Source organism: Equus asinus, chromosome 8 (genome assembly GCF_041296235.1).
Source record: "Equus asinus isolate D_3611 breed Donkey chromosome 8, EquAss-T2T_v2, whole genome shotgun sequence".
In the NCBI taxonomy this organism is placed as follows: Eukaryota; Metazoa; Chordata; class Mammalia; order Perissodactyla; family Equidae; genus Equus; species Equus asinus.
The window spans coordinates 77,424,783-77,438,835 of record NC_091797.1 but is presented as its reverse complement, the minus strand read 5'-3'; the positions used below and the strand labels follow the sequence as shown (position 1 = coordinate 77,438,835).

The window sequence follows — 14,053 nt, the reverse complement described above, 5'->3', positions numbered from 1 at the left end:
GGAGTTCGTTGATTGTGCGTTTGCACGTTTGCATCTTTTTGTGGAAGGGAGGTGTCACGGGAAGGAAATATACATGCTCTCCAAAACGAGAGGTGACTTCCACCTCAGCATTCCAGACCCTCAGCAAATTTGCAAGTCTTGAGTGTCACCATATAGGTCAAACATCAGTACGCAAACCAAGGTCCAGAGCGCCCGGTGCAGGGATGCTAAGTGTTATCGGTTATCGGTTATCACCAAGGCAACCAGTCTCCGCCAGTATCGCAACGGCTGATTTCCACCAACTACTTCTGCGCACGCGCAAACGCCCCCTCCCTCCTCGGAGTTGTCCGAGGGCGCGTTTCACACGGAATTTGGCCTTCGGGACGCTCCGTAGTCAGAGGTGTGGCAGAACAGAAGGCACAAAAGGAATTTGATTGCGATTAGCTCGCACGCCGTGTTCCCGGAACTCAGAGGTCGTCGCGCGAAGGCTGAAGGGAGCCTGGGGGTCCGGCTGCTCGTCCTGTGGTGCGGTGGGCGCCGGAACCGGGGAGCCGGCATGCCTCGCTATGCGCAGCTGGTCATGGGTCCCGCGGGCAGCGGGAAGGTGAGGATTTGGCGGGAGAAGGGGAGAGAAGTCGGGGTTCGTGGGAGGCAGAGAGGTTCAGGTTCTGAGGGAGGGACCGGCGGGTGTGTGTATAGGGGACTGACCCCGAGACCCTGGGCAGGTCGCTTCTACAGTCTGGGCTTCAGTATCCTTTTTGTTGTTGTGTTGAAAGGAGAGTAATGATACTTGCTAATATTTATTGTGTGCTTCTGCCCCATATACTGCGCTAAACGTCTCATTTATTTTCCACAATCCCTCTGTGGGATGTCCTATTATTCCTATTTTACAGATAAGAAAAATGAGACACAGAAAAGTTAAGTTCTTTGCCCAGAATCACACAGCTCGTAAGTGGCAGCTGGAATTTGAATCTGTTTTTTTCTGCCTCCGGAATCTAGCCCTGTATCCCTCCCAGGAGGATAAAGTGGGGTCTCGTTAATCACTGTTTCTCAGAGCTTGAGACACGGATTTTTGGTATTTGTGGCGATCTTAGAAGGTACACGGGCTTGACATTAATGAGCATTGAATCGTATATTGAGAAAAGTGCTCCCTTTTCAGTTTTCTTTCAGTTTGCATTGAGGTGGAATTGTGAGTTTGATGCTAGTGTATCTTCAACACTTCTTTAAAGTCTTTTCAGAGAGCAGATCTTAGAGCTTTTGACAGGCAATTTTATTTAGCTACAGTGAAACGAGCTTTAAAGTTGTATTTAATTTTATGGTTACCTTCATGTTATGATAAGTATAACTGGTTTCCTGTTTACAGTAGAGATACAACTTTTTCTTGTAAACAAATATTAAGGGAGTAAATTAGGGTCATTCAGAGTGGTAGAAATGATGAAGATATTGGTCAATTCACAGGAGTGTGGGAAACACTCGAGTCTATGGAGGTCTTGTGTGGCTTAAACCTTTAACATATTGTTCTGAGGTTTGCCCTATTCTGGGTGCAGGAGATATACATGTGACTATGATGTGGCCCTTGCCTATGCAGAGCCTATAATCTGTTTGGAAATACAGAATACATGACTTGTCAATTAAAATACAGTGTGATGCATGGAGAGGGTCTCCTAGGCAGAGAGAATAGTATGTGTAAAATCATTGAGGGGAAAGCGTGACAGAAGTTATTTCTATGTTCTAGACTGATTTTTGTACTGATTGTGTTAGATAAGTATCTTTCTATAAATTTTTGATGCCTACTATCAGAAATACTTGTTGAGGGGCCGGCCTGGTGGCGCAGCGGTTAAGTTCGCACGTTCTGCTTCAGCAGCCCAGGGTTCGCCAGTTCGGATCCTGGGTGCGGACATGGCACCGCTTGGCAAAAGCCATGATGTTGCAGGCGTCCCACATATAAAGTAGAGGAAGATGGGCATAGATGTTAGCTCAGGGCCAGTCTTCCTCAGCAAAAAGAGGAGGATTGGCAGCAGTTAGCTCAGGGCTAATCTTCCTCAAAAAAAAAAGAAAGGAAATACTTGTTGAGCATGTTCTTTATGCTAAGCACTGTTCTGGGCCCTTGGGGATTTTGTTATTGAATAAAACGCATGTAAGAAAATATCTGCCCTTGTGGAGTTTATGTTCAAACATATTAAGGCAGTCAATTAGAAATCATTATCAGGCATTTAGTATGTATCAGGTATTGTGCTAGTTAGTCCCTGGGCTTATAAAACTGAATAAGACACATCCCTGCTTTTAAATAGAGGATGGGAGAGACAGACAAGTAGCCCAGAGATTTTTAACATAGTGTAGTAATGACTACATGAGGAATAAAGAATTCTGTAAACCAAAAGCTGCAAATTGGTAGGCCAGCTCCATGCTACGTACTGACCTCAAAGTTCTCTCATCTTGGTGTGCTCGTCCCCTGGCTTGGCAAGCACATCCCCATCCCTCGGCTCAAATATCCCCTCTTCGGAGAAATGGTCTCTGACCACCCTACCTAAAGCTTTGTTTGGACCATTCAAGTCCTAGTGGAGACACTGTGTGTTAGCAGCTGTACTGTGTAACCAGAAATACTTCCTTTAAATTCCATTTGTTGCACCTTAGAGCAGTAAGGAGCCTTAGTGATCATGGAGGTCGTTCTAGTTAGAGATGAGAAAATTGAGGGGCAGTGTGGAGAAGCCGCTTCCCCCAAATTATCCTTGAGTTTGGGCCAGGCATCTGCAGCGCACTCTGGTGTCCTGACTCCCAGCCCAGCGCCTTTTCCATTTTCAGTCAGCTTCTTACTCAACGAAGGCATAATTTTAGCCATAGTAGACACTTGCCAAGGGGTGTAGAGAGTCCTTCTAGGGGTGCAGGCAGTAGCAGTACACTGCCTGTTGCTCTGACCCCTCATGCCTTGTGACGTTGCAGAGCACCTACTGTGCCACCATGGTCCAGCACTGTGAAGCCCTCAATCGGTCTGTCCAAGTTGTGAACCTAGATCCTGCAGCAGAACACTTCAACTACCCCGTGATGGCTGGTGAGTCCTGAGGAGAGCCTTCCTCCTCCTTCAGCAAAAATAAGGGGGTCGGGAGGCAGTGAGTACTGGCTGCTCAGCACAGAAGCCAACAATTAATTATTACAGTCTGGTCCCCTGGTTTCATGGGGAACAGCATGAGGCTGGATGTCAGTTGGTGACGTCCACTCATGGTGATGTACGTGACAGTATCCTTTCTTGGTCTTTGATGTAAGAATTATGAGTGAGTAGATTCCTCCCTCATCACCTTTTCCTTCTGTCCCTTTCGTGCATAGTCCTGCTGTGGCGAATGTGGTATACTGCTGATCATACTATGAGTGAGCAGCCTAAGTGTTTTGCTTTTTTAAACTCTTTTAATATATTCATTCAGATGTCTGTTGAACACTTACTTTATGCCAGGCACCCGGGTTATAGCAGAGAACAAGACGGATACTACCCCTGCTGTCATGGACCTGTTAGCAGGGGAGAGAAGCATAAGCAAAACGGTAAACCTGTTAGAGATTGCAAATGGTCTGATGAGGAGGAGTAACTGGGGGAGGTTGATTTAGGTAGGGTAGTCAGGGACGACATCTCTGAGGAGGGGATATTTGGGCTTAGGCCTGAGGATGGTAATGTACTCACCAAGCTGGGGAAACGCTTTCCAAGGTTAAAGTCAGTAAATAGCCTAGAGATGGGAAAGGGTTTGGTATGTTCCAGAAAAAGAAAAGGTTTTGTTGAGCTGGAACATAATGAATGAAGAAAAGAAGTGTATAGGAGCTGGTAGGACATGAGAAGTTTGGATTTTATCCTGTTTTCTTCATCCCTTCAGGCTGCTATAACAGAAAACCACAGCCTGGGCGCCCTAGAAACAACAGACATGTATTTCCCTTAGTTCTAGAGGCTGGAATTCTAAGATCAGGGTGCCAGCGTGGTCAAGTTCTGGTGAAGGCCCTCTTCTGGGTTTCAGACCGCCAGCTTCTTGCTGTGTCCTCACATGATGGAAAGGAGGGTGGGATGTCTTTGGGGTCTCTTTTGTGAGAGCAGAAATCCCATTCATGAGGGCTCCACCCTCATGACCTAATTACTTCTCAAAGGCCCCGACCTAATACCATCACTGTGGGCATTAGTTTTTCAACATAGGAATTTTGAGGGGACACAAGCATTCCATCTGTAGCACCTGTCAACAGTGGAAAGCCATTAGAGGGTTTTAAGCAGGGCAGAGGATTGACATTTATGTTTTTCCTTTTTTTTTTAAAGATTGACATCTGAGCTAACATCTGTTGCCAGTCTTTTTTTTTTTTCCTTCTTCTTCTTCTTCTCCCCCAAAACCCCCCCAGTACATCGTTGTATATTCTAGTTGTAGGTCCTTCTGGCTCTGCTATGTGGGATGCCGCCTGAGCATGGCTTGATGAGCGGTGCCATGTCTGCGCCCGGGACCCGAACCAGTGAAACCCTGGGCCACCAAAGTGGAGTGCGCAAAATTAACCACTCAGCCATGGGGCCAGCTCCTGACATTTATGTTTTTAAAAATAACTCTAACTCTCAGATGAAAAATGGACTCTGAAAGGTCAAGAGTAGAAGCAGGGCCCAGCAGTGTGGCTATTGTAGTTGTCTAGACAGCTTGGACAAGGATGGTCATGGGGGAGATGTGAAGGAGCACGCAGATTCGTTATATATTTTGCAAGTAGAATTAGCAGCATCTTGTGGGAGATTGAACTGGAAGTGTGTAGGAAAAGGAGGAATCAAGGGTGACTCTGAGGTTTCTGTCTTGAGCTGCTAAGTGCATGACAGCATTTACTGAGGAGGAAGACAAGTCAGTTTAGGTTTGGGGCGGTTCTCAAGCCTACTTACAAACTTACTAAGTTTGAGATGTCTGATAGATAATGAATCAAGGAGGCAAGTGGATGTAATAGTCTGGGATTCAGGGACGAGGTTTGCCCTGGAGATATAAATTTGAACGTCAGCAGCATAGAGATAAAATGTAAAGCTACAGGACTGGATGAGAGCGTGTTGGGAGGAAGTACGGTTAGAGAGAAGGACCCAAGACCGAGCCTTGTAGTCATCTAACCTTCAGAGGTCTGGTAGAGGAGGTGGAGTCAGTAAGGTAGGAGAAAAGTCAGGAAAATGAATCGTCACAGAAGCCAGGAGGAGAGGCTGTTTCAGGAAAGAGCTGATGGTTGGTTATGTCAGATACAGCTGGGAAGTTGTGTAAGATGAGGACAGAGTGGCTGTTAGATGTGGGGACGTGGAGATGTTGGTGACTTTGATGAGAGATTTCAGTGGAGTGGTAGGGATGAAAGCCAGATTGGAGTGGTCTGAAGAGTACACTGGACGTGACACAGAGTAGGTGCTGAGAGGAGACAACTCACTGAGGAAGTTTTGCTGTGAAAAAGAGTAGAAAAATAGAATGATAGCTGGAGTGGGGGGTGTGACGGTCAAGGGAGGTTTTGTTTTAAGACTGGATATGGCACCTGGAATGGACTCGAGTGCCAAAGAGAAGGATCCCATAGCAAGAAACTGAAGATGCCAGAGAGTGGGAGTAACTGCAGGGGTGACTGCAAGAATGAGAAAGGAAGGGCGTCCCCAACACGGGACCTTCGCTAGGGAAGGGGTACTTCTTCTGCTGTAACAGGAGGGAAGACAGGGCAGAAGGCATCGTGTAATATTGGTGGTGGGAATGTGGGGAATTCTCTTTTGTTGGTTTCTGATTTCTGTTAGTGCCATGTGTGGTCATCAGCTGAGAGTGGCTGGAAGTGGGTGCGGTGGGGTGGGGTGGGGGAGGCAAGTTGAAGAGAGAGGAGGGGTGAGATAGTCATCTTCCTTGAGGAACGAGGCATGGCACTGCTGAGGGATCGTTTGGTTGCCCCCAACAGAAAGTACTAAAGCTAGCTTACATAAAAGGAAGATTTATTAGAAGGAATCGGGGACCTCTTACAAAACCCAAGATCAAAGCTTTATGAGAGACTATAACCCAAAACACGAAAAATAACAGGAACCAAGGCCAGCTTTCTGTCTGTCTCTGTCTTTTTCTCTCCCTTATGGACCACCCTTCTCAGCTTCAGGATTCACGTGGCCCGACAAAGTCCCTCGAACCCCAGGTTCACATTGCTTTCTGATCCAGGTGTCTTACTGACTGACTAGTGTCCTTGAGTCATCCTTTTAGGAGACCAATTTTTTTTTTTTTTTTTAAAGATTTTATTATTTCCTTTTTCTCCCCAAAGCCCCCCGGTACATAGTTGTATATTCTTCGTTGTGGGTTCTTCTAATTGTGGTTTGTGGGACGCTGCCTCAGCGTGGTTTGATGAGCAGTGCCATGTCCGCGCCCAGGACTCGAACCAACGAAACACTGGGCCGCCTGCAGCGGAGCGCGCGAACTTAACCACTCGGCCACGGGGCCAGCCCCGACCAATTTTTTTTTTAAAGATTGGCACCTGAGCTAACTACTGTTGCCAATCTTCTTTTTGGTTTTTTCCTGCTTTTTCTCCCCAAATCTTCCTAGTACATAGTTGTATATTTTAGTCGTGGATCCTTCTAGTTGTGGCATGTGGGACGCCGCCTCAGTGTGGCCTAACGAGTGGTGCTGTGTCCGCGGCCAGGATCTGAACCAGCAAAACCCTGGGCCTCCAAAGTGGAGCACACGAACTTAAGGTCTCGGCCACAGGGCCAGCCCCTAGGTGACCACTCTTATTGTCCCAGCTTGGGTTAGATGTTTATCCCTGGGAAAGTACATGGGAAGATGTCATCCATATAAACATGGCTATGAGTGAGGCACAGTTCTAAGTGGAGATTGTAGATTTAAGCACAAAAATAAACACCTACGACAGAAAGTTATAAATACTGATTTCCAAAAATTAGTAATAAAAGAGACCCATACATATACCAGAATTTTTTAAGTCCCTGCTGTAGGTGATTTAGCCATGTTATCTCATATAGTCCTCACCCTTCTACCCCAGGATATATGATTTGCCCTCCATCTTATAAATAAGGAAAGTGAGGCACAGGGAGGTTAAGTAGCTTCCCTGGAGTCGTGTTAAAGAGACGGTAATTGGTTTTCTTGGTTTGGTTTTGTTTTACTTGTTTTAGAGTAGGTAGTGTGTGTTCACATGGTTCAAAATGCAAAAGTTACAAAAGAATAAGTATGCAGGAAAATGTCTCCCTCCCAGCTCCGTGTCCAGGTCATCGGCTCCCCTCCCTGGAGACAGCCAGTATTGCCTGTTTCTGATGTGTCTTTAGAGAGGCTATGCATATAAAATCAAATATGTATATTAGTGTATATATATGGTGAATCTTTGTCTCTTTTTCTTTTTCACACAAATGATGGCATTCTTACAGAGTTCTGCATCTTGCACTTTTCACTTAACAGTATCCCTGGGAGATCATATCATATCCATGCTTAAAGAGCTTTTCCTTTTTATGGCTGCATAGATTCCATTGTCTGGCTGAACAATAATTTATTTAATTAGTTCCAGCGGACACTGCTGCAGTGAATAACTATGTACAGAAATTCTCATACATGTGAGTTTTTATATAATTGCTAATTATCACTAGCAAAGATAACAATTTTCAAACAGACAGTCTTATATTCTGGGCCCTGTCTATCCTTTTCAGACATCCGGGAACTGATCGAGGTGGATGATGTGATGGAGGACGAGTCTCTGCGGTTTGGTCCTAATGGAGGATTGGTATTTTGCATGGAGTACTTTGCCAATAATTTTGACTGGCTAGAGAACTGTCTTGGCCATGTGGAGGACGACTACATCCTTTTTGACTGTCCAGGTAAGTCATCAGTTTCAATGTGTTATGTTCCTTGAGGTCACGCCAGTTCTGTCCTCAGTGGGAGAAAGCAGAGTGAGCACTCGTATCTCTAAACTATACTCTGGTAAGGTACAGAAGCTCTTATTCGTTGGCTCTAAATCATTCATTGAGTTTACTGGGTGCTTCACTTCGGACACTGGGAATACCATAGAGAGCCAAGTAGCCTTGGTCTCTGCCCTCGTGGAGCTCAGAGTCAGGTGGGAGTGCTAGACAGCATAAACAAAAACCACCTGAATGATTATTTCATATTCATTTGTGATAGCTGCCCCACAGGCGTAGCACAGACCATACCGTAACAGGGAGGTTCAGGAGGATTCTGATCCGGCGGCCTGAAAGCTGGGCCACAGGCTGAAGGTGAGGGACACTGTGCTCCAGGCAGAGGGCACAGCATGCTGTAGGCCTTGGGGCAGGAAGGAGCGAGGCGAGTTTGAAGCACCAAAAGGGCTGGTGTGGCTGGAGCACAGTAAACGAAGGGAAGTGTCGTGAGGTGAGGCTGGTAGGGCACAGACACATGACTTCTTAAGCCAGGTTGTGAATTTTAGACTTGAGCCTACCTAGCTTTGATCATTTGTGGCTCTCACTTTTTTCCCCCTTCCTTTTAGTTGGACATACATAACACCCACAGAAAAGTGCAGATGTCCTAAGTGTACGCTTGATGAGTATTCCCAAACTGCATACACCTTTGTAGCACTCACTTTTGATCAGCAAAAGCCTCATTTTCTACAGAAAACTGAAGAGTTTCTTTGGGATTCCCCTGGTGGCAGTACCTTAGATTTTATGATTGCTTCAAGACACTGTTAGATCCCTTAAAAGTGAATATACTACTACCAGGGGTTAACTTCTTTTTTTAAAGATTGGCACCTGAGCTAACAAGTGTTGCCAATCTTCTTTTTTTTTTTCTTCTGCCCAAAGCCCCCCCAGTACATACTTGTATATTCTAGCTGTGAATGCCTTTGGCTGTGCTCTGTGGGACACCACCTCAGCATGGCCTGACAAGGGGTGCCATGCACAGGATCTGAACTGGTAAAACCCCGGGCCGCCAAAGCAGAGCGCGGGAACCCAAACACTTGGCCATGGGGCTGGCCCCTTCCTCTTTTTGGCTTGAGGAAGATTGTCCCAGAGCTAATGTCTGTGCCAGTTTTTTATGTGGGGTGCCACCACAGCATGGCTTAATGAGTGGTGTGTAGGTCTGTGCCCAGGATCCGAACCCACAAACCCGAGGCTGCTGAAGCAAAGTGTGTGACCTTAACCACTATGCCACCATGCTGGCCCCTTAACTTCCTTTTTTTTTGTTAAGATTGGCACCTGAGCTGATGTCTCTTGCCAGTCTTTTTTCTTCTTCTTCTTCTCCCCAAAGACCCCCAGTACATAGTTGTATATTCTAGTCATAGGTCCTTCTGGTTGTGCTATGTGGGATACCACCTCAGCATGGTTTGATGAGCGGTGCCATGTCCGCATCCAGGATCCGAACCAGTGAAACTCTGGAAGTGGAGTGCGTGAACTTGACCTCTCAGCCACAGGGCCAGTCCCTTAACTTCCTTTTTTAACCATATTATGAGAAAAATTTCTTCCTGTAATTTGATGATTTAACGTATTTCCTGACTGTAATAGTCTTGTAATGTTCTTTATGTAGGTCAGATTGAGTTGTACACCCACCTGCCCGTGATGAAACAGCTGGTCCAGCAGCTAGAACAGTGGGAGTTCCGAGTCTGTGGAGTTTTTCTTGTTGATTCTCAGTTCATGGTGGAGTCATTCAAGGTTTGAGGATAAATCTCTTGTCGATTTTTCAGTCATGAGTACAAACAGATGACAATCTCCTTTAATTGTGTGATTCTGGACATTTCAGAAATTATACTCCAGAGTTATTTAGTATCCCTTATTATTAAATTATTTTTAACTCCAAAATGGTACATTATGATATCTTATAGATTTGGGGAAAGTATTTACCGAGAAAAATGAGACAGATGCATATTTTATGTCTATTTTTAATTTTCTGAGGACCTATTGTCTAGTTTATGAACTATCTAAAACTTTATTTCTCATGAATAGCTCTTAAGGAATATTCGATGGGAAGTGGGCTTAAAGATACCATCTAAATTGAGATTTGTGAGCTCTGTAGATGAAATCTACCTCTTCCCCTCTGGTCCTCATCTTTGGAAGATGAGCAGTGCACTGTCTTTAAGATTAGCATTTTTTTCACATGAGCCAGTTCTCTGCCAGTGAGGAGCAGAAGCCTGTCTTTTATGTGGGGACCAAGGAACTTCAATGGCGACATCTTCTCTTTTCTGTTTCCTCCTTCAGTTTATTTCTGGCATCTTGGCAGCCCTGAGTGCTATGATCTCTCTAGAAGTTCCACAAGTTAACATCATGACAAAAATGGATCTGCTGAGTAAGAAAGCAAAAAAGGAAATTGAGAAGTGAGTTCACGTCTTTTGTTATCATCAGATCTCAGGTAGAGATATGAGGTTCCGTCGGTCTATAAATCTAGTTTGCTGATTATCCTTCCTTTTATTCATCTCACTTTTAAAGGTTTCTAGATCCAGACATGTATTCTTTATTGGATGATTCTACAAGTGACTTAAGGAGCAAAAAATTTAAAAAATTGACTAAAGCTATCTGTGGACTGGTAAGCTTTTTAAGTTTTTCTTTTTTTAAATGACTTCGTCAGGTTGGAAAAGCACAGTCCCACCCTGTTTCCTTGCAAAGGAGAGGAGGGTTGTGGGAGCCTGTGGGCTGGCTGGTCAGTAATTTAATTTAGAAGTAGTCGGTGGTAGCTAATAAATTAACTGACATGTCTATTATTCCAAGCAATTTTGAGAGTTCCAAACTATCTTTGCCTGTTTAAAATTTCCAGTGGTGGGGCCGGCCCCGTGGCCGAGTGGTTAAGTTCACACACTGCACTTCAGCGGCCCGGGGTTTCACCGCTTCGGATCCTGGGCACGGACATGGCACCGCCTATCAGGCCACGCTGAGGTGGCATCCCACATAGCACAACTAGAAGGACCCACAACTGAAAATGCACAACTATGTACTGGGGGGCTTTGGGGAGAAAAAAGGAAAAATAAAATCTTTAAAATTTCCAGTGGTTGTTGAATACCTAGAAATTATTTCATAGGTATTATATATATATTACATTTTCATAGATAAATAGTTATGAAACAGTAAGTGTCTACTTAGGCAGTAAGTTGAGTATTCTAGTAGGTTAGGAAAATCGATGATTTGCTGCTGTTCTGCCTCTATCCCTCCACCCCACTCCCTGCTGCACAAATGTTTTTAATCAGAAGTATAAATGGTTATAAGGTCAACCAGGAGTTGAAAATTAAGTATTTTGTACAACTTGAGAATGACCCTTTCTGAAATCCTACCCTTGTAGATTGACGACTACAGCATGGTTCGATTTTTGCCTTACGATCAATCAGACGAAGAAAGCATGAACATTGTATTACAGCATATTGATTTTGCCATTCAGTATGGAGAAGACTTAGAATTCAAAGAACCAAAGGTAATTTTTGATTATTGGCTTTCGGTAAAAATATTTGCCAGTGCTCACCGGCCATCCTGCATAACCTCAGCAGCTCCTTAAATTAATTTTTGTCTCAGTGGCAGCAGTAACCTGGGCTTTCTGGGTGATCTCTGAAATTGATACCTGTGGTCAACAGGCAGTGTCAGTTGTACTCTGCCCGTTACTGAGGCAATATTATTGAGCTAAGTTTCTCTGTCCTCAGAGCTTGGGGATATGTGCCAAGAGGAGGTGAAATCCAGTTGAACCTGGGCTGCCCTCTTGTATGTCAGTGGAAGGACCGATGATAGTTGTCAATAGGGCACTGTCACAGCAGATTAGCTGAGAATTGGTGTGAGCGTAAACTCAAGTAAGAAATGCTTCTCATGAAATATAGCACTTTAGTTTACCGCATAGCTGGGAAAATTCTATCAGTCGTGCCTTTTGTCACTATAAACGACACGTGGAGCTGCTGCTGAGCATCAGCTCTTTCTAGAGCATTGCCTGGAAAATAGGTAGCACATACTGGGTCTAACTGAGAGGAAATGAATGTATTTTCTATTTTGTATTTCCTTTTGTCAGGAACATGAAGATGAGTCTACTTCTATGTTTGATGAATATTTTCAAGAATGCCAGAATGAATGAGGAATTTATTAAAAAGTAACTATATATGTGAAGAGCTTGTGGCTGAACCAACAGAATATTCTTCTCTTCAGAGGATGCAATACCAGAAAGCTACTTATTTTAATGGGCTTTTTATCAGCAGCATGCCTGAATCACGTTCTAAGTTATTCTGAACCTACTGCTGTTGAAAGTGGAATCTTTTAGTATTACTTTAACTGCATCAATTTAGATTTTAAAAGGCAAAATTGAAAAGAATGCACATAGATTTGTATATCATATAAATTAGCACCTGTGGTATAATTAAGACCAGTCTACCTTTATTTTTACTGTTTGATTTTTGTTATTTTTGAAGGTTTTTTTGGAGGGGCAGTAATTAATTGTAACAAATATACATATGTCTGTCCAAAGGGAAAAATCTGGAAGAATATAGATATGATCGTTGCTTATCTGAATCTTCCAGTTTTCCTACATTGAAAATGTATTATTTGTATAATTAAAAGATGAAAAGTATGTTTTAAGATATGTGTATATAAATAAAAGAAACAGAAAGGTAGCACCAACTTTTCATTACACTGGTATTTTCTAGTCAGAATTTGAAGTACTCACCAAATTTTTGAATGAGTAAATTTCCCAAAGTGTCAAAATGTAGGCAGCGATTTCTTTAAAAATGCAGTGTATGGTCTCTGAGAGTTTAAAAATGTATGCTTTCCTTGAATAATGGCAGATGTACACAGAAATGCAAAGGATGTCATTGTTTCTTCTTGTCACATTGATTGAATTATTTTCAGTATTTCTAAGTGCATTTAGGTTGAGTGGAAAGCATGGGGAATGGCTGGTCAGTCAACAGATGTTTCTCTAGCACCCACTATAGGCCAGACCCTGCTAAAGCAAAATGGAATCTCAATTATCAAGTTCTGCCAGGCATTGTGCTAAGAAGCATTTTCAATAATCTGGTTCATTTAATGCTCATACGCAGGCACAGGCTCCATCGGTCACTTGGCATTGAATTTTCCAACTGATACGATGTAATCCCTTATAGAAAACCTGCAACTCAGGTTAAATTTTTAATCATTCTTGGACCTAAGTAGCAGAAGTACACCTGCAGGGTCAGATATGGTCCATTTTATTTAAGATGAAAAACGTGAGGAGCCACATCTATCAGAGGTAACTTGTGCCTGGGTGCCCAGGCTAGGGGCAGGAGTCAGGCATTGTTCCGTGGCCGGTTGGTGTGAGCTCGTCTCCCAGGGGCAGTCGGAGAACTTGATGAGTAGGCAACATGGGCATGTGCTGCCCTGCCTGGGGACTTTTTTGGTGGCCCTTAGAGTACAGGAAGTGTGAAAATACCCTGAGCTCCCTGTGTTGCTAATTTTTAGAAATTTTTTTTGTCACATGGGAGGGAAGAAAGAAAAGGTAGCTTTTCACTAGCCTTCCTTATTGCTCCTTGAGCTGTATCTGGAGAGTCTGGTTTGTCCCTTTGGGCAAGAGGTGAAGGGCCAGATTCCACTTCCTTCCCCTCTGAACACTGGGGTTTCGGATGAATATGACAGTTCCAGTCATCAAGGATTTCACTGTCTTGTAGGAGAACCCAGTGTGATTCTTTGGACAAATTTCCTGGTGGGAGCCAGGCACTGGGGATGAAAAGGGAGCCCTAAGGCAGCAAGGCCTCTCATGGAGCTGATGTGCAGGGCCCTTGAAACTAACCATAAACTCTGATAAGAAATTTTAAGATATTTCTCTGATAAGAAATGGGAAAATAAAACAGTAATGAGGGGCCAGCCCCATGGCCGAGTGGTTAAAGTTCTGCATGCTCCACTTTGGTGGCCCAGGTTCACACATTCAGATCCCAGGTGCAGATCTACTCCACCTGTTGGCCATGCTGTGGAGGCATCCCACATACAAAATAGAGGAGGATTGGCACAGATGTTAGCTCAGGGCTAATTTTCCTCACAAAAAAAAAAAAAATGGAGAGAGGCTAAGGGGCTACTTTGGGCTCGTTGGCAAAGAAGCCTCCTAATAGGTGCTATTTGGCCAGAGACCTAAACGAGAAATCAGTTGTGGGAACATGGGGCAAAGTATTCCAGTCTGAGGGTCTGGCAGAAGAAAGGGCCCAA

At 44.2% G+C, this 14,053-nt stretch overlaps 1 protein-coding gene across 1 annotated transcript; it reads left to right on the top strand.

Moving 5' to 3' along the window:
- The first annotated feature begins 269 nt into the window (after positions 1-269).
- GPN3 (GPN-loop GTPase 3) lies at positions 270-12,495 on the top strand. The gene is made up of 8 exons (XM_014858686.3): positions 270-583; positions 2,920-3,028; positions 7,613-7,780; positions 9,453-9,577; positions 10,121-10,236; positions 10,349-10,445; positions 11,193-11,321; positions 11,901-12,495. The coding sequence occupies exons 1-8, from the start codon at positions 536-538 to the stop codon at positions 11,961-11,963; spliced, it is 855 nt and encodes a 284-aa protein (XP_014714172.3). The 5' UTR covers positions 270-535; the 3' UTR covers positions 11,964-12,495.
- Positions 12,496-14,053: the final 1,558 nt, after the last annotated feature.